Below are 23,012 nucleotides of genomic sequence, written 5' to 3'. Positions count from 1 at the left end.
TACCACTCTCTGGCTTCTCTCCCTAAGCCAGTTTGCAACCCACCTCACTACTCTATTGTCTAGACCACACCTCCTCAACTTAGCTGTGAGGATGCTGTGGGAGACTGTGTCAAAGGCTTTACTGAAGTCAAGGTAGACCACATCAACCGCTCTGCCATCATCCATCCACCTTGTTACATTCTCATAAAAGGCTATGAGGTTGGTCAAGCATGACCTACCCTTGGTAAAGCCATGCTGACTGCCCCTAATAACCCTCTTATCCTTGATATGCCTTGAGATGGCACCAAGGACAAGCTGTTCCATTACTTTCCCAGGGACAGAGGTGAGGCTGACCGGTCTATAATTACCCGGGTCCTCCTTCTTGCCCTTTTTGAAGACTGGAGTGACATTTGCTTTCCTCCAATCCTCGGGCACCTCTCCCGTTTCCCAAGACTTGGCAAAGATGATGGAGAGCGGTCCAGCAATGACTTCAGCCAGCTCCCTCAGCACCCGTGGATGCATCCCATCTGGACCCATGGATTTATGAATGTCCAGACTATTTAATTGCTCCCTAACCCAGTCCTCATCAACTAAAGCAAACTCCTCCATTGACCTGGCTTGATCCGGGGTCTCAGGGGTACGGGGCTCCCCAGGACAGCCTCCGGCAGAGTAGACAGAGACAAAGAAGGCATTCAGTAATTCTGCCTTCTCTGTATCTTCTGCCACCAGGGCACCCACCCCATTCATCAGTGGGCCTACATTGCCTCTGGTATTAGTTTTATCTGCTATGTATTTGAAAAAGTTCTTTTTGCTGTCCTTGACCCCTCTCGCCAGCTGTAATTCTAAGGAGGCCTTGGCTATCCTAGCTGCCTTCCTACATCCTCTAACAGCAGCCTTATATTCCTCCCAAGTGGCCAGCCCCTGCTTCCATGACCTGTAAACTCTCCTCTTCTGCTTGAGCATACCCAACAGACCCCTATTCAACCACGCAGGCCTCCTGGCTCCCTTCCTTGACTTCCTACGTGTGGGGATGCTCTGATCCTGAGCATGGAAGAAGCAATCTCTGAATGCCACCCAGCTATCTTGGGCCCCTTTTCCTTCAAGCAGTCTTGCCCATGGGATTTTCCCCAGCAATTGCTTGAAAAGGCCAAAGTTAGCCCTGCTGAAGTCCAGGGTTGCAATTCTACTTGCTATTCTGTTCCTGCCACACGAGATGCTGAACTCCACCATCTCGTGGTCACTGCAACCCAGGCAGCCCTCAACCTTTACTGCTTCGACCAGACCCTCCTTGTTAGTGAGGATGAGATCCAGCAGTGGATATAAATAATCCAAAAATAAGATCAACATAAACTTCCACAATGCCAACTATACTACAGCATTCATGAGTCACTTGAAGGTTTTTAATTTTTTCTTCACAGTTATCGAGGCTGGAAAGAAGATCTATACTTTCAAAACTGTGTGAAAATATATTAATTTCTAAGCATTAACGAAAAATTAGCTATTTCAGTTCTCTAATTTCTTCAGCCTAAGAAAATTAAGAGTTTATTTCTTTTTATGAAATGCTAACATTTGTCAACTGAAAAATAGAAACAAGTGCATATTCACTCATATATACATTAAACAAAATATTCTTACTGATTCATTAAGGAGTAGTTTTCCAGCTAAATATTAAAAACAGTTTTTGATATATTTTCCACAGGAGCTATGCTTTGAATCTTTCATTGTTCATTAAATAACAAAATAGTAAAAGAAATGCAAAAAAGGAGACATACTCTTCTAGTAATGGCAACTGGAGAAGCATCTCCAAAGTTAGGGCTCAGTTCATGCCTGTAAAAATTGTGCACAAGTATTTGCCTGCACAAACCCCAAATTATAGCTCCCTTCTCTATTCAGTAACTGCATGCACACAAGCTTTTATTTTCCAGAACTGTTCTTGAATCTAGTCCTATCTCTAGCACATTCATTTAAAAATTTAGCTAAGGAAGGATGGATTTAAGTTTAGGCTTACTAAGCTAAAGCACACAAATAAGAAAAAGCATTCTTTGAGATACTTTGTTGAATGGCAATACTGAAATAAGACTTTTTTCAAGTAACATTTTTCTGCACATATTGATAGAAGTGCAGAAGTGCAAATTCAGGGTATGTATACTTCAACAAATTACTCCTTTTAAGAATATTACCCTAAAAATTTTTAAGGAATTCACATTATATGGTTGTTATCGCAGGTATTGCTGGCTTTGTTCCCAGTACACTACAATGTCGCTTCTTTCATGCTAGTAGAAATCAAATAGCACATTATGTCAAAATGGGATAATAAAAATGTATGTCTATAATGATATTCTTATTTAATGTAATATTTTCATTTAGTATAATATTCTTACTTAATATAGCATTTCGTTATTGATGAGAGCACAGATAAAAATGCTGAATGCATCTCTCCAAGCAGCTTCAAACAAACAGACCAAACTTTTCATTCCTTCTACTCTATTTCCTTTTTCTGTTCTATGCCACATTCCTGGAAATATGCAAGGTCAGGCTGGACAAAGCAATCTGATCTAATGAAATATGTCCCTGCCCATGGCAGGAGGATTGGACTAAATGATCTTTAAAGGTCTGTTCCAACCCAAGCCTTTCTGTGATTCCTTGATACCTTTTATAGTCTAAGGCTATATTGCTCAGACTATGTAGCTGAAAGCAACTTCTACCCAAAGAACTACTAGCAGGTGTCAATGACAGTAACTGACCTTTTTAAGCTACCTTGTTTTCAAGTAAAACACATCAGCTGAAGACACCATGAGAAGAAACTGCACATCCACATTTTTAGTACTTTTAATCTTTGAGATGTCAAATAGTTAGAAAGGAAACCAAGTACCACAGACTTCTCTATAGAGGAAAATATGGAAAACGGTGAAGTGGCAAAAAGAAAGCCTAGATCCATACCACTGAAGTCTAGGCACTTAATAGGGACCTGTGTTTGTAGTCAAGTTGCCTCAGGTTCCCCACAATCACTGGACAGAAGGAACTACTCTTGGAGGTATTTTTTACTGTAGATTGATTGATATGCTTTATGAGAAGAGTATACAGGAAGCACAGGGACCACTAAGCTTGTAATTTTAGGTGTTCAGATTAGTGACTAGAATTAAGCCAAATTAATCTAGACTGAATTGGGTCCACAGGGATATTTCAAAATCAGTTATAGCAGCCAATTTATATAGGAAGACATTAGTGTTATTACTATAATTTATCTCTATCTAGGTGTATATGTATATGTGTATATATATATATATGTATGTATGCATCTATGTACCGATCTCCATCCCTCCTTCCTTCCCTCCCCCTATTTTTTATCTGTTAGCTACCCTGGAGAGATTTTATTTCCTCACAGCATACCAACACATTAAAGGTAGTGTCAGTGCGCTTCTCCTTTATCTCTACATTCATATATTTTGTTTTCAATCTCCTTTTTATTTTTCTTTCAGACACATCTGTTAGGTCTCATTCCCTAAATAGCGTGATACTACATAGACAAAACCTGCAGAGCCAAGCCTTTCCTCCCAGACCAGTACTGCTGATACGATCCTGACTATTGGACAACAAGCATACACAGACACATGCACGCATGTACACAGAAAGATACCACTTTCAAATACACTGGGAGCAGGTATTTAATTTAATGAGTGAATCACTTCTCAGCTAGCTTGTGGAGCATAAGTGCCAGCCCAGTAGCTCCTACGTGGCAGACCCTGGCGTTGGTATCTTGCCATCCTGCTCTGCAGACAAATCTGTTACCAGCCCACAAATCTGTTCATCAATTCCTTTTAAACCTCAAAAGAGCACATGGTTACTTCAGTAGATATTTTGTCTCTCAAATGAGCAGTTAATGAAAATATAACTTTTGATGCATGCAAACCTAAAAAAAAAAACAAAAAAAACCAAAAAACTCAAAAATAAAACTTGCTTTGAGTAACAGGAGATGTCGTTTTGGCAGCCGAGCAGGGCAAGAGCTTCATAAGTCGCTCTTTAATGCTGCGTTTGGTACTGTTCTGAGCGTAGAGGAAACCTAAAATATACATGACAGGACTGTTAACAAAGGCTTGAGAATAATGTTTGTACATGCTGCAGAGTTCATAATTATAGCAGAATCCCGATGGGAAAAAGCCAAACAGATGGCAGCCATCCTGAATTGCAAAAGGCAACCAGAATTTTTGAAGAGGACAACAAAATTGTTTTGTCTTTGTATCTTATCAATAAAGGATATGTTTTTGCATGTCTGCACCTCTTAAAAAGTTCTTATAACCCACTTAAGTTCTTATAACACACTTCAACACATCTAACAGAGAAGTATCAAATTATGTATTTGAAACAACACAAGAGTGTTTGTAAAAAAAAAATTAATGCTAAAATATTTTGAAGATGTGTAAGTCTACTTGACTTTAAAGTTTAATATGGAAAACAAAACCAAATAAAATCTCAAAGATATCTTTTGTTGTCCTTTCTGTCAGTCTTCTAGTTCCATGGCTGAGTTTTCCCATATAATTCATTCAGAAATAACCAAGCTGGTACTTTTGCCTTTTCTGAATATTAAAATACCAACACGGATGTGTAGCCAGTCTATCTGTACTTTAATATTTGACATTCTACATACATATAAAACCAAGTATTCTTTATATTTTCATCTTTAGATTCTGACATGGCTGAATAGCTGATGTGCTATAAAGCAGGTGAACAGCATTACCCATATTTACTGTGAAGGAAACTGTCAGTGTAACTGCCTATGAGGTCTAACTAACCATTTTATACAAAATGGATGATATGAGCATTTCCTGAATAGATATTTCCTGTAAATGACAGACATCTGTAAAAGAGTTGTGTGGATGATTTTCCTGTGAAAGGTAGAGCTCGGTTTGCTTTGTGCAACACCTGCACTTTTCATCTTGACTGCAGACATTCAAACATAAATGCTGCTCTGTGATGGCTCTTACTACAATAGCAAGAATGCAAAACAGATGGAGCAATAAATAAAAAACATGACTGACAGTTCCTGTGCTAGTGGCACAGTCACCAGGATAATCCTGGGTTATCCCCGCTACCGCGCTTGTGCTGAATACCAGTTTTCGTGACATGACATTGAATAGTTTCCTCTCTATCACCAAACCAGAGTTAGAACCTCCCACCTGTAACACTGAATGGAGCTTGTAAGCCATCTTGAGAAAGTATGTACTTGTATTTCGGAAGAGAAGGAGAAAATGAGAAGACTTTAAGGATACTAAAACTTGTAAATTATAGAAAAAAAAAAAATTCTCAGTTTGTGTATGAGAAAAACATTAAAGGAAAAATAATTAAAGAAATAGGGAAAACCAGGAAAGACTAAACCACAGCCTTAAAAAAATCTACCAATTACCATGCAAATTCTGCCTATGTGAGAACAGCAGCTCTGGTGAACGGACAAAACAATCCAGTTTCAGCACAAGGTCAGATGGCCCCAAATGACCATCTCTGGAAATGTCAAAACCTTTTAGTACAAATAATAAGAATGAATACACTTATTATCTGTAGTACTTAACCACGAGCTCAACTCAGAAACACTGTGCAGCTAAATGCATTAAATAAAAGACAATCTGTGATCTGATGGGTATCTCAAACTCCATATTTTTAGTTTGAGTACAAAAACTGAGCCTTTAAACAGATACCTTGTGGTATCAGCTAACAGAGTCTGCAGTATGACACTGTACCTGCACTGTAGATATCTAAATAAAAAATATATATTTTTAAAATTAGGAATTCTTCTTCATAGACATGATCTAGAAATATCTACTTCTAGCTTGTTAATTTAAGATTTCACAGAATCACAGAATGTCAGGGATTGGACGGGACCTCAAAAGATCATCTAGTCCAAATCCCCTGCCAGAGCAGGAACACCTAGATAATGTTACACAGGAAGGTGTCCAGGTGGGATTTGAATGTCTCCAGAGTAGGAGACTCCACAACCCCCCTGGGCAGCCTGTTCCAGTGCTCTGTTACCCTTACTGAGAAGTTTCTTCTCAAATTTAAGTGTAATCTCTTGTGTTCCAGTTTGAACCCGTTACCCCTTGTCCCACCATTGGTTGTCACCGAGAAGAGCCTGGATCCATTCTCGTGACACTCACCCTTTACATACTTATAAACATTAATGAGGTCACCCCTCAGTCTCCTCCATGCTAAAGAGACCCGGCTCCCTCAGCCTTTCCTTATAAGAGAGACGCTCCACTCCCTTCATCATCTTTGTTGCCCTGCGCTGGACTCTCTCCAGCAGTTCCCTGTCCTTCTGGAACTGACAGGCCTAGAACTGGACACAATATTCCAGATGTGGTCTCACCAGGGCAGAATAGAGGGAAAGGAGAACCTCTCTTGACCTACTAACCACGTCCCTTGTAATACACCCCAAGATGCCATTGGCCTTCCTAGTGTTGAGTTACAAGGGCTTTTAAATCACCTGCCCTCGCCGTGGTAACACCCACTTCACGTCAGCTGCTCTCACAAGGGCTGCCAGGATTTGCAAAAGTTTACTGTCCATGTAGTGCCTACATAATTATATAGGTCCGCAACCTAGGTAATTACTGTAGATGTATACAGTGCTTTTAAAAACCTAAAGAGTTTGAAGCTTAAAGTATGGAGAAAGCAAACAATTTTATTACATTTATGCTCATACAAAAGCTCATGGAATTCTATGCAAAGCATATAGGCTTTGCAGTGGTATGATCAAGATCAAAACTAAAATGAAATACATGCAAGAAAGTAGTATCAGAGGAGTAACTTAGGAGAACAATATAAGTTTTGTACTCACACGGCAGCTAATTTAAAATGATGACACTAAGATCAGGGCAGAAGTGAAGGAATTAGTTCATTTTCTCACAGTAGGAGGAAATAACATGGAAGCTTTTCACTCGCAGTGGCTGCAGTCAGTTTACTCTGCCGCTGTTACAGTCCACTGTCATGACTTCCTGATCAATACTACAGTTTTCAATGTGATTTTTAATGAGTAAAGGAGTAGTTAATACATAGAAAATGTTGCACACCGGGCCTGTGATGAGTCAGTGTTTAATACATATTGAAACACTAAAAATGTTAATTAAGATAAAATATTGTAATAATTTCTGTTAATTCTGTAGCTATTTGCACAGTTCGAAATGGTGAGAAAAAGCTGTGGCCATTAAGAAGCTAATTAATCTAAGCTTGAATAAAATTTATTTATTTATTTTATGGGAAGAGATTCTTGTTGTATTATCAGTTTTCAAAATGGTTGTTCAGAAAAAGATGAAGAGCCATTAAGCACGGACACACTGGTAATGATGGACTGATGCTGCTTCCTTAAACTTCTAGAATAAAATAACACTAATACTTACCCTGCCAAGAGATATACAGAAGAAGTTGAATTTTCCAAACGCTTCTTAATTTATGGGTTTTTTTGGTTAAATAATTGGATGACTAGGCATATAATAGCTGTTATCCCTAATCAAGTCAGTTACAAACTCCCCTGGGCCGTAGTATGAAGGTTTTTCAAATTCAGGTTAGTTACCTGTTGCTGCTTGCTCTTGGGTTTGATAATTTGTTCCTCTGCAATGAAAATTAAACTGAGAGACACACTTTTCCCCAAAATTCACTGCGGGAGTGTCCTAGAACTCATCTCTGTATGACACCTGGGGTTGTGAGCAATTGTCCCAAGAGGTGCTCACACTGTACAAGATGCTCTGGAACTGGAGCATGTCTTACATATTCTCATATCTAGCTACCGCTGTACCGATATATGTTCTACATAAATATTTGGCATACTAGACATCCTTTAGGAGTGACTGCTATTTAGTGTGATCTATATCTGTAGTTGTAACTGAAAAATGGACCACTGTCTTAAACCTCTGATTTACAGATATTTAAACAAGAGAACTGCAACTCTACAATTTTATTAATAAAAGTTTAATATGGAGAGCATCATGCATACACATGGTCAGTACAATTGTTTTCTGAGTTGCTACTTTTAAAAATCGTATTTGTCCAAAAGTATCTGGATAGCTGTTATGCACGCAACCTAGTCTCTCCAATACCACAATGTTGAGGGCCTGATGTAGATCTGACACTGCTGGTTACAAAAAAATACACAATGAAGAAGTAAAATTTTTCCTTATTAAATAACAAATTAATATGATCATAAAAGACTTCAAGATAATGAAAAAGGATGCATTAGGTTATAAAAATATTATTTACAAATTGTAAGTTACAAGTGATTTATAAATGACCATCTAGTCTTAATCATATACATCTACATCTAGACTTAACTCTTTACATATTCATTTCAGACATACGATCCCTGCTTTAGAAAGACAGTAAATATTACCTATTGCCCTGTTGTTACAGAGACAGGTGAGACTACCCCATGAAAGACTATCAAAGCCAAGGAATCTTTACAGGATTTTTCAGAGGCAAAATATCTTCCTAAGTGTGATTGTTCTATTTGCAGGTTCTTTGTAGTCAGCATGAAAGCAAGGGCCGGTAGGCTACTTTTTGCTGGTGTAGCAGATAAATCAGATAGTCTGTCTTGCATCCCCACCAAAGTGCACAAGATGGACTGTACTGTGGCTGCCCTGGCCCCCAAAGGCTTGCCAACCTTTCCTGCCTGCATCAAATGCCTGGTGTTCAAAGAAGCACTCTTCTGCCTTGCCTTCCACCTCACTGCTGCCTTTTAGTGATGGGATTTGGGTGATAAATGTCAACAATGACCGCACAGTCATCTGAGTACTTAAACTAGATTTTGGGGCAGGCAATTATCCTATTTAATATAAATTCAAAAGCCAGAAGCAATTCTCACAACAAATTCTTCCTTCACTGTCACTGAAAGAAAAATGCCACCTTTAAAGCTACTCTTTTTTCCCTCCGTGTTTCTTTTTGTGTGTGTGTGTTTGTTTGCGTTGTTTGTTTGGTTTGTTTTTTTTTGCTTTTTTTCTCAACGTCTCCATTTATTTGGCAATGACAGCAGATGAGCTCCCACTGTTTAAGTTTCACTCCACTTTTTACTCAGCAGTATTTACAATCCACTGGCCCCATCCAATGCCTTGGCAGTACAGCTAAACTCCCAGTTCTGCTGGAATTCAGATTTTGTTCACGTACAGGACTTTAAGTCTTCCCATGAAAATGGGGAAAATGCCTATGTTGTGTTAGTTCTGAAAACGATTTTTTTGGAAGAGTGTTAGTATAAGACCTGAAAGCCAAGCTGCACAGGTCATTTTTCTAAATCCAAAATTTTGGTAGGAAGTAACAAAGATTCTGAAATTAAAAAAAAAAAAAGGCAAAAAGTATTTTCCTGACATAACAATTTATGCTCAATTTCAGCTGTATGATGGAATTTCTCCCAAGGCCTTAACGGCTGGCAGCCCCACTAAACTGTTAATGGTTCAGCACAGATGGAAAGACAAGGGAGACAAAGTGAAGTGGAGATTTCATATTCACAGTACAGGACTTGTGGAAGAGAGCCAAATCAGAGTATGTGCTCCTTCTGTGTAGTGACTCTGGGAATTAAATAAAATGATGTACAACATCATAAATATTTATAAGTCTTAGCCTCAGTTATTTGGAAACACCTGCTGAGGAACTGTGTGAGTTGTCAGTAGTTTACTTGACAGATCATCAGCATTTTTTACTGAGCCAGGAAAACATTCTTGCCAATCTCATTTGTCTGTACATGTGTATTTTTCATGATTTTTACTCTACTATCCCTTTCTGTTATTCATTGCAAAATATACCTACTAGCTTCATGCACAACTAAAGTCCTATAAACCTCATCAGATCTGCAACAAGGACAAGACACAAAAGTACTGAGCTGAAAAGTAGGTGGCAGCGTTTTAGGAACTACCTTGAAACAGTCAGTCAAGAGTAAGATTGCTTTCTTTCACTTTCAATTCCCTTGTACATACTGTTTTGAATCAGCCTCCCAATGGTAGACGCAGATTAGGTGCTGGTAGCCACACTTCTCTGCCAATAAACTAGAGGTCAGAGTCAGCTGGGAAGTCTGGAGGCCAATAGCACTTGAACATGGATTGAAAATGAAGTGCAAAGAATAAACGATTTTGCAAAAAACAATAACTGCAGCTGGGCACTTGTGGGACTGGCAAATGGAAAAGGATGAAAGAAGAAAGGAAAAAGCTAATATCACAGCAGAGAAGAAATAGAGTAGTGTCAAAGTATAAAAATACAATCCAGAGAAATGGCCACGCTTTTGTCCTTACCATCTTCATGAAATTTTCCAAATACACCTTTATTATTCAGACTATGTCTTCCCATGACACACATACAGACTTTCAAACAGAAAAACTGCTCATGTTATGAAGAGTTTCTGTGCAAATGTTTCATGCAAACATTATCTAAAACTGTTATAAACACCTCCAGGAGCATAAACACTGAAAATTGCAGAGTTCTTTCTGCACAAAGCTTGAAAATGTACGAGTTTTTCAATACCACTTTGTTCATTTAATACCACTTAATACACTTTCATATGCACTCCTTCAGAGCATATGTAAAATTAAGCTGGTTCCCTATGACAGAAAACATATTTAGACCAGATTACTTGCTTTCTTTAGGAAAATGTCACTGGAAGTGGGCCATGTGAGCATATGAGAGAATTCACAATGAACCAGATTTGTTTGATTGCTACTCTGAACTGTGCAGCTTCCTTCATTTTTCCCCTTCTGTTGTTTATGAGAAAAGTAAAGAAGTTTTTATCTAACTCTAACATATACAAATAACCACAGAATAAATTATGTCAACAGAAAATTAGTAATCTTGTGAAGATCTAGGAAAGAGACAGAGTAGGAGGAAGAGGTTTTTAAGTTAGAGGGCAGACCTGTTGAAAGGAAAATAATACTTGAAGAAGAGCACAGCAGACGGTGTAGAGAAATTAAAAACAAAAAAAAGAAAAAAAGAAAAAGTTAAGAAATCTGTCCAGTACAATAGCTTTAAGTCAGGCTCTTTTACTGTCCTGAGCAATAAAATAGTTGTATGTTATTCTCAATGAAATTCCTAATTCAGTATTGCTCAAAGGGATTTTAGAATTGAACGAAGAATGTTGAACTACAGAACTTAACAGGTAACAGCTTTTGTATGTAACATTTTCTAACAGACTTAAAACCCAGTATGCATGCAGGAATCAAAAGACATGAAAGAACTATTGCTTTAACTTTTGATTGAGCTTTGATTCAAACATGTTTGTGTAACTTTAATGGAATGACAGCTTCTCTCAAAGAAACAAGCAGCAAATATAAACTCCGGGCCAAAGAAAATCTTTGTGTGGCTCAAGAATGCTTTATTTCATGTTCTGGAAAGACACTCAGGAAAAGTCGCCCTGGCTGTGTCTAGTCACAAGCAATTTGATGCAACTGAAACAGACTGGAAGATGAATGCAAGTGATGCTGAGGAACCTGAGATCTTGCAGATGGCTTATGGATACAAAGACTGAAGAATAAATGTAGTTTAGCACAGCCTAAGCAAGATGGATATTTCAGTAGCAATGAAATGGGCCCTAACAGCGGACAGACTTGTTTGGACATCTCAATGGTAGTGTCCCTGGTCAGTGAAGACCCTGAAGGGCTGGCACCAGTGATGGGGGGAGAGAGACCCTCCCAGAACTCCCTTGCTTATGGGGCTTGTAGACTCAGCATGACAGGCATGGCAGCATGAACCTGTATAGAAAACCCATTACAGAGGCTGAATTACTAATTCTAATTAAATAACAATAACAAACTGAGTTTATCCAGTTCAGTGGAGATTCACTGAGTTTTGCAATGGAGGAAAAATAATTGATGTTTCAGTCAAAATGAAGGATCAGTTCTAATGAGGGGACGGAAAAAACAGTGATATGCAGTGCCTGTGCTGTGGAATGTGAAAGCAGAGAGGAAAACACTGTTGTAGAAAGACTAGAGGAAGCAACAGAAGACAAAAAGACAAGCCTATCAAAAGTGAGTGACATGATGGAAAGAAATCAAATGGGTGATGCAAGATAAGCTAGAATGAAAAAGAAGGGTTCTGCAGAGAAGGGAAAGAGAAAAAATAAAAAATGTTGAAGAGAAGTTAAGAAATAGAATGAAGAAAAGTAAATAGGGAGATATTTAAAATGTTGAGAGACCTTTCAAATATCATATGCCTCCATATTTCACTTCTTATCTAAACTGTGTGTGAAGTGTATGTGAACGTGTATGATGCTGGACTCAGGTATGTTTATATTTGCCAAAGGGTCAGCAGCTGCAGTCAGATGGGGGCTGTGGCCACCCTTGACCTGTGGCATTGGCTGCTGGAACCAGTGAGGTCTCTGTACCACCCCTGGAGCGGGTGAGGGTCTCAGCCCCAGACACTGAGCTGGGAATGGTGTGTGTCCTGAAAATCAGCTACTGAGGCTTCAGTGTGAGTGAGGGGCTTAGTGCTGTCAGCTGGAGCTGGGTCACAGGTCACAGCCCGTGTGCCTGGTGCTGGCTTCTGGCGGGCAAGTGTCTGTGTCTTCCCCAAATCATTTGTGTGGGTTGTATTATAACATCCCTTAACAAGCATGTGTGTACTTTATCGGGAAAAGTCTTTTGCTACTCATTAGGAGAGAAGACCAGAAAGAGATACTTCTAATGAATAATTTGTGGAGTATACTTCCATAGTGTTCACACTATTATCTAATTACTCTGAGTGGAAATAATTAACCTGCAGTGCTCTAGGCTGTCACTGTAATGTGTTTTTCAAATGCTTTATATGAATTTAGCTCTTAGGAGACACATCTCACTGAGAGCTCAGAGAACTTTCACAAAATGATGAAATGAAACCAGTGCATACTTTTCAATTCTGCTGAACTAGTCCCAAGTGAATCAGCTCTGACCTAGATCATTCAGCAGTAGGTCACTTCCAAGTCCACTGTCAAAGTCAACATAAAATTTTCCACAGAGTGCAGTAGGATTTATCTGGAGTTTAGGTTTTATATCCCATACTTGAATTGCTAACATTTTTCCGCAAATTTTGATGGATTGTGTAAAGCTCATTTTGATTTGGGGTGACAGTGACATTATACCACCTTTGTACAGAAGGCACCAAACCTGTCTAAAAGACTAATAGTTTTCAGCTGCTAAGCTGCCAGTCTTGAGGTAAACTGCTCAACTTTCCATTTATGATCACATTTTTGAACAAGACGGAAAAGGGGCACAAAGGAGGTAATGAAGAATACACTTTTCCCTTTTGCAAAGATACATAAAGAAACCAAAAACAGTGTCATTCATTAAATGCTTCATTAAAGATATTATAAAGAGGAAATAGAAAAGAGTATCAGTCCTTCCTGCTGATCAACTAGCTTTAAAACCAAGTCTAACACGATGCTTACATTTACATTTCCTTAGTACAGAGTTGAGTGGTTATAAATTAATTAATGCAGTCAGATGCAGTGCAGTACTCCTACTAACAGAGTAGTAAGATCAGTGTTTTAGTTCAAGTGTTCTGGTTTCCTTAAGAATGACTCAATTACTCTTGTAGCTTTTACAACTCTGTGTACAGTTTCAGCTTGAAACCCTCTTCTAAGCACACAATATATGTCAGTCTTAGCACGCAAGAAGTTAATTAAAAATAGTGTAATGGATTTGTGATTAGGCTGGTAGAAGTAACAAATACATTCTTGTAAATCCCATCCTTCATAAGGACCGATGTGTAATTTGTTACACAAACCTGGCCTTGTGCCAAAATGCAGAGCGTCTACTTGATCTTCCAGTCCATCTTGACTACAGTTGCTTTCTGAGACTAGAATTATCTCAGACAGGTTCAAGAATTAATGATCTGAATGGCACTGTTCAAATACCGTCAATATTTCACTAGTGCTCTAAAAGTCATAATTAAGGAAGTCACTTTGAAGCAACCAATTCTTCTTAGCAGTGGTGAATATAAGAACTTAACTGATAATTTCATGTACAGTTTAAAGGCTTATTAAAATTCAGGAGTCACATATTTTCAAATATGTAAAATATTAGGATGCACTTGCAACATCCTGAAACAAGGTTTAAATAACTTACAAAGTGCAAAGATGCAAAATTTCTTCCTTTTAATAAAACTAAGTCTGTGATTCAATGGCAGACCCCAACTCCCTGAGCTGAGCATCCCTGACTAGGCCTCTCTTCCCTGACACCAGTTCCCATGAGAGCATCACACTGCTCAAGGACAGCTCTTTCCTTTGCAAATCTGGTTCTACTTCCTGATGCAGCTGATAGCACATCACTGCAAATAATTTTGTCTACATGCCTGGGACAGTGATGTATTTGGACAGGATGAGAATGAATGGTTAACCTGGGAAAGTGGGAGCTTCTTAGGCCTATGTTGCTGCAAAGGCGCATATAGTGCTGAACCATGATCTCATTTTCTACATCACAGAGATGGTGGCAAGGTGCAGTGTGTTATTAAGTATTGAAACAAGACAAAAAAATGTTTTCCTGCTAATCCTTGCCAGAGAAATAAGTTGATATATTCCAAGATACTTTCCGAGATTAGAAATGGCGTTTATTGTCAGCTTTGTTCATGAGTGTTTTGAGTAGTGTTTATTCTATTTCAGGTGAAGGATATAATGTATAGCAGATCCATGAAATTATTCACTAACAACTGCCTAAAAATCTCAGATGATTATACACTGTCATAACAATGAGGCTTATACGACACATGCAATAGGTAGGCAAAAAAAGTCCAAAAATCTATTTCTGTTGTTTTTTTCCTATAAATTACAACATTTTAAAGGCTTATTAACTCACTAAGCATTATGAGGACAATTGGAGCAAAGTTATTTTGTTTTCATCAGCCAAAAATCCTAACAAAATTAGTTGCTTGAACAAGGAGATATGAAATCTCGCTTGTAAAGGAACTTTGAAACCTTTGCAATAGGAAAAAAGTTTCCACTGATCACTGGCTTTCAATTCTGATGCTTTGCTAACCATTGCAAAGGACCTAAGGAGTAGCACTGAAACATAAAAGAAAGGTCAATTACCGAATAAGAATTTAAACTTATTTTTTTATAGCCTTTTAAAGATGCTTTTCTCTCTGAATGAACACTTGCATGCACAGGCACACACACAAACACTGACTGCAGCATGCTGACGCTGATTAAAAGTCTTCTCGGTGGCAATTCAGGCTGCAAGTTAAAAGAAATAAACTGCTGCAATAGGTGGGGGTGTTTGATACACCCTTCTGATTTTGTAATTATTAAAACATGTAGTTTTCTGTGGTTGCAGGGCTTTTCAGTTGCTAGAGCTCAATTTCTTCTCTTTTGCCTGCAGCTTGCATTTCTCCTTATAACCTTCATATCACAGTTCTCACTTGTGTGTTTATTACATTTCTAGTTTTAGTGATTATTTCCTGCAGTCTGTTCAAAATCTACTAAGGTAATTTTCTTGCCTTGACATCAACATATTGCTTGCTGCTCTGTAGCCTGGACAAACATCTCTCAAACTTCCCTCTCTCCATGTCCCTCCTCAAGCAGTAATATTCCCTTTTTGCTTTCAGGAAGCTCTCCACAATTTAACTATGTATTATTAATTTAGACTAGTTACCTTAATATAATGTTGATGTCTTCCTTTGTTCTAGTGGTGATCTCAGCTTTTCATCACCCAGTTCTCTAGATTTCCAGCTCCAGCTTTCATTCTTTCTACCCATCACAGCATGCAAAAGGAAATGAGAACTGACCATGTTGTTTTTTAGCCATCCCTTTAAACACTTTTATGTGTGCATCAAGCTACAACTAGATTGAATTTTTACACAGAAATGTGGAAAGCTGTGAATGGCACAAATAAAGGTATTTAAAGCATGCTTTGCTTTGTATTTTATTTGCCTTTAATTTCTGCTTTTATCAGTGGCTCATCTATGCACCGGTCACTTAGGTCCCACTATGTGTTGGCAGACTAAGGCATAATACCTACTGCAATGAATCCAAGCTGATTCTGATCCTGAGGCAATAATCTCATACAGAATGTTCATAAATAAGAAAATATTTTTTAAAAATAAAAATAATTACTTGAAAAATAAAGACTAGTGGCAGCTACTGAATAGGAGGAAGTACCTGATTTTAATTTCAGTCAAAGAGCATTTGCAGTGCTCTGCATGAGCTATGTGGAGCAAACTTTTACACTGAACCTGACAGAGCTTTCAACTGTGAAGGAAGAATGTGCTGGGACCTCAGCTCTTACAGTCCTAATCCTTGTGCTTTGACTCAGTTTTTTCCAAACAAGTCATAATTTGTTGGAGAGGATACTGTCTCTCATTTTTTTTCTGCTTGGTGTCTACTTGGTGTCAATCAAAAGAAATACATCTGACTTTTGAATTTGAGAGATCCTGGTATAAATCAGTTTTAACTTATTTGCTATACATAACATTCCTATGTATTTTTCATTCCCTATTACTAAATGTTTTTGCATCTAGTGTTCAAAATTTTCAGCTAAACCAGACTGAAGTAACCATCTGTGATAACTCATACTAGCTTCTGTTACAAGGAGCACCCAGAGGAATGTCAATTTATAAGTGAATAAATGAGGGAGACACAGAGCAGGTAAGAAGATCACTGAGTACTATAATGCTAGCACACAGGACACAAGAAGAAGCAAGTTTCCAGTAGAGAAATCCTCTGCCCCAAAGGTCCTACCACTAATAAAAAATGTATTTGCAAAAAGACCCACCAGAGCAAAGGTTATTGATTTGGGAGTTCTTGCCAGGGCAAATCTGTTCAGTTCAGAGAGATTCCCCAGGGATCGTGACTAACCACACTTTTGCCATACTACAATAAATTGCCCTACTAGGTCCTGTGTTTTAGCAGGCCTAAAAGCAAGCGAATCTTCTTGTAAATTTTCTTTTACGGATGACTGATAGTTTTTGTTTGTTTGTTTGGTGACATAGTATATACTGAAAGAAGCTGTGGCAAGGGCAAGTTCCAATTTTAATTCCTTCTAAAAAGCCCACGCACATCTAATGAATCTAATTCTATTCACGGACAGTACAAACTGAAAAGAAAAATCCAAAATTAATCAGAATTCCTTGCCCTAATATGGAACAACACTCCTGATTGAGACAGTAACTTCCCAACTACAGCATTTTTGCAAAAGTTTCCATATCTTTTTGTAACAGGTTGCGACAGAACAGCTTTTCTATCTGGCTGGCTTGATTAACTTTTAAAGAAAAGAACCCTCCTAAGTATTTCTTTTGAAATGGAAAAAAAAAAAAAAATTAAAACTAGCATTAAAAGGCTGGTACTTTCTAAAGAATGCATCATTCAATAATTTTCAAAAGTCTACTAGGAGATAGTGAACAAAGTATTGCTGGTGACCTACAGTACTAGGACACTGGGGACAGAGACAGAAATTAGATTTTTTTAAAAAGGAACAATAATTGTTTCATATATTATTTCTAATACAAAATTCTAATGACCACTTTTGTGACTTACATGCATGTTATCTTATCAAGAAGTAAAATCTCTCTACTGGTTCTGGTGTCCTCAGAAATAACAAAAAACAATAAACATAGTAATACAAACCATGGAGTAAAGATATTGAAATAGTTAAATTATTATTTTCAACAAAATAGGAATAACTTTGTATATATATATATATATATATATATATATATATATATATATGTATGTAATTTTAAAATTGATGCTGGTACTCCAAACACAAGGTGTTACATCAGGAATGTTTGCATGAAAACCTGATCCTGTGAGTAGAACAGAAACCTCCCAGAAAATGCCTGTTTCACTGCCCTGTGTCAAAGGGAGGCTTATTAGCCAGCTTCAAAAAGTAGAGTAGCACTGTCTTTTTTTCATTTTTTTTTCCAGATCACTTAGGATTGGGGAAAATGCATTTGAGGGAATTGTCACTCTGGACAGTCAAACCCATTTGAGTGGCTGAACTCCACTAGACAATGACACAGGCAGCTTGTATCGTTCTGTCTGCAATTGCCTGTAAAGGAAATCAGAGCTCTGAAACTTCAGGAAATTACTGAGGTTCAGGAAGTGGGCTGTCTGCAAGAATTTCCTTAGAGACACCTTGTCCTCTTAAACGAGCTTGGACTGACTGAGAAAAAAAAAAGATACCTAATAAAACACCTTTTGGTGATCTTTTTGGCAACGGTTTGGAATAAATAATAAATGATAGCTAGAACACTACTGGCCAGTTAAGCTTTTTTATAAAACATCTGTAGGCATCTGGTATTACTTTTACTTGAGTGATTAAACACAAGTGTTGTTTGGGGTTTTTTTTTGTTTAAGTGTCACTCCTAGTTGCTGATTTTAAGAAGCTTTTTACACTCTTTAATCCTTTCAGCTAAAAATTGTAATGCTTTTGCCAACTATAGGACTAGTATTGGACAACTTCACATAGTTGCTAAATAACTCAAAAAAAAAAAAAAAAGGAAGGAGGGAACAGGATAAAGAGCATTGAGAAAGCAGCCTGATTACCCATCAGTCAATGTTTCAGAATCAATAACCAATTTACTACAGCACTTTATTATGGTATAGCTTAATGAGTTCTTGAGATCAAACCTCGTTATTTTTCAAGGTACAATATACCTCAAATTAACATCTACCATTTTTCCTTCTTTCCTTGAGTAACCAGTGACACAACTGTCATGGCAGTTAATTCAGATAGAAAATCTTATTACTCAACATATATATATCTCCATAGACATGTTAGCAAAATACTATTGAAACTGTTAAACACTAATGTGGTTTATTTTTGAGACTGAAGTAATAGATTTAGGAGGACAATAATCTCTCCAGAGTGACAAATGGCTGTGAGAATGCAGAAGATAATAATTTCTCCTGCTGGCAAAGCTGTAGCCGGAAGTGATTAAGCCTTTAAGGTCCTACTGATGTCAGGGTTGTTACAGTTTCTTTTGTCAGGCAGGATAACTACCTGATAAAATTAAAATAAATACATCTCATTTGATAGCAAATACATGCACCAAAATAAAGAAGTGTTTACATTTATATACAGAAAAATCTATCTCTAATTGCTCTTCAGTTCTAAGCCAAGCATTATTTGAAAATAATTTTATCTTTTATTCATGATTGCAGGGAAGACATATCAAAGAAAAGAAAAAGTATATTTTCCAGTAAGACCTTTATTCCTGTGGAATTTCTAAGTTGAAATGTTATTTTTCTACATCTGATTTTTATTATATTCTTCAAAATGTTATTAAGAATATTCACCTGGGGAATTAATCATCACAGATTTTGTCCAAATTTTATTTATTATTGTCGTTAAATATTCCTTATGCAAATCTGTGGGATTTACATATGTCATTTGGCATTTGACATTTTCATCTCATCCCCTCAGACAATGATGCTACTAAACAAGACGTTGCACTGCTTTTAGCAAAACCTCCTAAACTGTCTTTAGCATATAATACCCACTAAGTGAATTCACAACAATAGCAAAAGAAACATGCTTATTTCTCCCCTCAAATTACTAATTAATACTGTCCAGACTGTGAGCTTGTCCAGATTTGCATAAACTTTCTCTTTCTGCCTTATGAACTCATTGCAGTATATATACTATATTACAGTATATTTATTATATTACAGTGGTCATTCCAAATGAATAAGTCAAATTCTAACAACTGCTTAGTTAAAACTGCTTTCACTGGAAAATGTGTATTTAAAAGGGCTCCTCTCCATTCTGAAAGGGCTTCTTTAAGAGATGTTTCAAACTATCAATATTGCATTTCAAAGCAATGTCAGTAATTATTGCAAAACAACAATGTGTGAGAGAAAATTCTGGCTAACTTTAGCCTAGAGATCAGGATTACACCTCCTGGGTGACACATTTGAGACTTGTTACAGTACAAGCCTGAGCTTAAGATAATCTTCTGTAAGTAGCACACTCAGCTGCTATCCCTGCGATGTCTCACAGAAAAGCAGTAATTCCAGAAGCATAAAGCCATCAGCAGCAGCAGTAGGAAACCAAATAAAAGAATTCAGAAGTTACTTCCAATATGAAAAAAGATAAACCAAAGAGTTCAGAGTTTATCTTTAGCATTAGGGTCCGTCATAGCATATTCACATTCTTCACAAACACAACCCAGTGTTCTTCTCCAGGTTCTTGTGATTCTACTCAATCAAAACAGCTGGACTGTCCTAGGATACTCCAGGATAAATCTGTTTGAAAAGTTCAGATTTGGACAGAACCGGGCCTAAGAGAGACAGAAAATAAACGAGCAGCAGTCTTGTGCCTTCATGGAAGTGGTTTGAAGGAAAAAAAAATACATGGTTTAACAGGTTAAAAGCTATGCTGAATTATTAGCTGGATCTTTCATGAGAAACCTATGGAAAATTATGTCAAGGATGCAGAGAATGTGATAATCTTTTCTACTTCAAGAAGAAAACAAATCCTTAAATTTTATAAATTCAGTCTTACACAGGACAGAAATATTATCTACTGTGACTCCCTGCTACAGTTACTAGTAGAAAGAGCTGCATTGTCAGAAGTTTACAATGTGTTCAATTGCAATAACAAAAACATGATTTATTTATCATCATAAATTCATATTAAAAAATCCAAGCAAAAAAATCCTTTAAGGACTGTTAGTTTAATGAGGTAGTGAGTATTATAGGTATTAAAAAATCAAAGCCTTGAAGTTCTGGAAACTTGGGCCAGATAGTTTTATTCTCTAAGCTGTTCCCAGTCAACTGAGTTTTATTCTTAATATGTCCATATTTCTACAGAAAGACAATGAAATTCACTGCTAGAGATTCTGGTCTTATTCAAATCTTCTTTACTGTATTTTAATTGCTAAAAAACAATCAGATAAGAAATTCTGTCAGTTCTAATGAAAGAAATACAAGCAGCAGAGTAGAACAGCTGCTAGAGCTGTTCTTTCTTTCCAGATCCCAAATCCAGGGGCAGGTTTGTTGAGATATTTGGAAGGCTGTCCTCCTTCTCCTCCTCCTTTATTACTGGCTACTTGGAATATACACTGTGTTGCGATGTAATTTCCAATCTAACCTCTTCCTTATGAAAGCTGAAATCCAATTTTCAGAGCTGCCTGCAGCTGTTTTGTACGGTATCACTGTGCAAAAACACAGAAAAAAAAATTTAACTGGACTGCTTAAATTTGAGAGGTACATGTGCCTTTGGAAGATCTTCCATGACTACCTAAATCATAGCTTCTTTTCACAGACAGATTATCCAATTAGCCTAAATTATTTCATTAAAATGTCTAAATGGGACTCTAATTGACTTTGAACCCTCTATAAAACTTTTTGCCTTTCAGATGGCTATTGGGTGTTTTCCATTACATTTCTTACTGTTCTTCAATAAGCATCACATTAATGATCTGAAATGAAAATGTGCCCCAGGGAATATTTGATTAAAATGTATAATATTGAGGAACAATGATTCATTGGTAATCATAAATTTATAATACTGATGGCAGATGAAATTGTATCATTTTCCAGCAAGCAATATACTCTCTAAGAACAGGTGGATTTGAAGTCGCTCCTAACATTGAATTATGTAGACAGAAACTATATGGAAGAACACATGGAAGTGACCTTTAGTCTGATTGACTATCACATCCTATTACACATAGATGTTCATAGAGACTGAGGTCTCTTCGCTGACTTAATAGATTAACATTGCTTGGGTATCAGTATTGCATATCATTGTCTGTGTAACACAAATGAGCGGAATTATCCATAACAATTAGAAGACACATAAAAAACATGAGAAGCAGACACTGGGCAGATATAAACCATTGTAGTTACAACAAAGTCACTAAGTCTATGTTGATTTGGATTTGGTTGCTAAAACTCAATTATAATACACAACTAGATCTGTATTATAGCACAGATGTATCTGGAATAAAAAGGACTCTAGCAGAAACAGTTTAAAAAAGCAGAGTTTTTTGGCTTAAGGAGAATATGACTGAAGGGAAACAATACTGCTCACTCTGCGCAAGGTTGTCACAAAAAGGAAAAGAATCTGCTAATGTCTGTTGGGTAACAGTAAGTAATAAAGATTAAGTTTTAGAAAAGATTTAGAGTGATTTTTTTTTAAAAATCATCCTAACATAATTAGTCAGATTTCAGAGGCATGTTATGCGTGCATCATTGCTTTATTTTTTTCAAAACATTTGTCAGAAATGGCTCAAGGCTTAGAGTTAGGAAACAGACTAAATGACCACCTGACAACCTTACCAGGTTTGTTTTTATGATTCTTTGAAAAATGACAATGCCCTAAGAAGAAAAATGACCCCTCATAAATTATACATCTCCTTCTCTAACTACAACCTATCAAGGATCTTCAGTTGGGTCAAATGTGACTTTGGATTGTTAAATCTTTGAGGTAGAGACTGTGCATCTACTTGAGTATATGATACATTAGTATAGCCTTTGATAAAAACAAACAAATCACACCAGTAACCCTGGTTCTGAAGAGGCTGGTATAGTGCTGCGAGTGAGCTCCCAGCAAAACACGTACACAAGTCACTGATGATGGGCTCCTTCCAAATTCTTCCCCTCCAGATACCTGGATAATGGGTGGTTCTGACTATTTAGTATTCTAGTTAGTCATTAGCAAACATGTATCAAGAATGTCTTATCAAGTGCAGAAAGGAATATAATGGTATATAACATAGATGTAAAGAAGACGCCAAGATTTCTAATTTTAGAAACAAATAGAACTAATTAATCACATCAACCTTCACCTACATCAGACACTTTATTACCTGAACCTAATCTGATCAATGCTTGCTTAAAGATCCTGCCACTAACAGCTGCCTTCAAAATCAAAGTCTTTCTAGTTTTCTTTCTCATAAAGACAAAAGAGAGGCATTTTGGTAGATACATTTTAAAAGTCTGTATACTGTTTTCTTCAACACGTATTTCTGTGCCTCTGTGAAGAACAACCACTTAGGAATCAGAAGTGCCTTTAAGTCTAATGAAACAAAAAATCTGTATGCAAGATGAAGTTCATAGTTTCAACTATTAAAACAACATTCCTTCTGGCTTGTAGGAATATTAGTCC

At 37.2% G+C, this 23,012-nt stretch overlaps 1 protein-coding gene across 8 annotated transcripts in view; it reads right to left on the bottom strand.

Annotated features, from left to right (window-relative positions):
- The window catches only part of KCNIP4 (potassium voltage-gated channel interacting protein 4), a gene marked incomplete at its 5' end in the record, with an annotated part of 417,536 nt that overhangs the window by 40,693 nt on the left and 353,831 nt on the right, over positions 1–23,012 (bottom strand). For 3 of the 8 annotated variants that reach the window (XM_082051631.1, XM_082051630.1, XM_082051629.1), the window contains one exon: positions 3,938–4,039. The exons of 4 other annotated variants lie outside the window; for them this stretch is intronic. In XM_082051631.1, the coding sequence (XP_081907757.1) occupies positions 3,938–4,039 (102 nt within the window). Of the gene's footprint in view, positions 1–3,933; positions 4,040–23,012 lie in introns of all 8 variants that reach the window. One more of the 8 variants, XM_082051632.1, reaches the window with a different exon arrangement.

This window comes from Streptopelia decaocto (genome assembly GCF_964273445.1).
Source record: "Streptopelia decaocto genome assembly, chromosome: 4".
In the NCBI taxonomy this organism is placed as follows: Eukaryota; Metazoa; Chordata; class Aves; order Columbiformes; family Columbidae; genus Streptopelia; species Streptopelia decaocto.
Note: the sequence above shows the minus strand (reverse complement) of the source record. Positions and strands in the feature narration are given on the sequence as shown.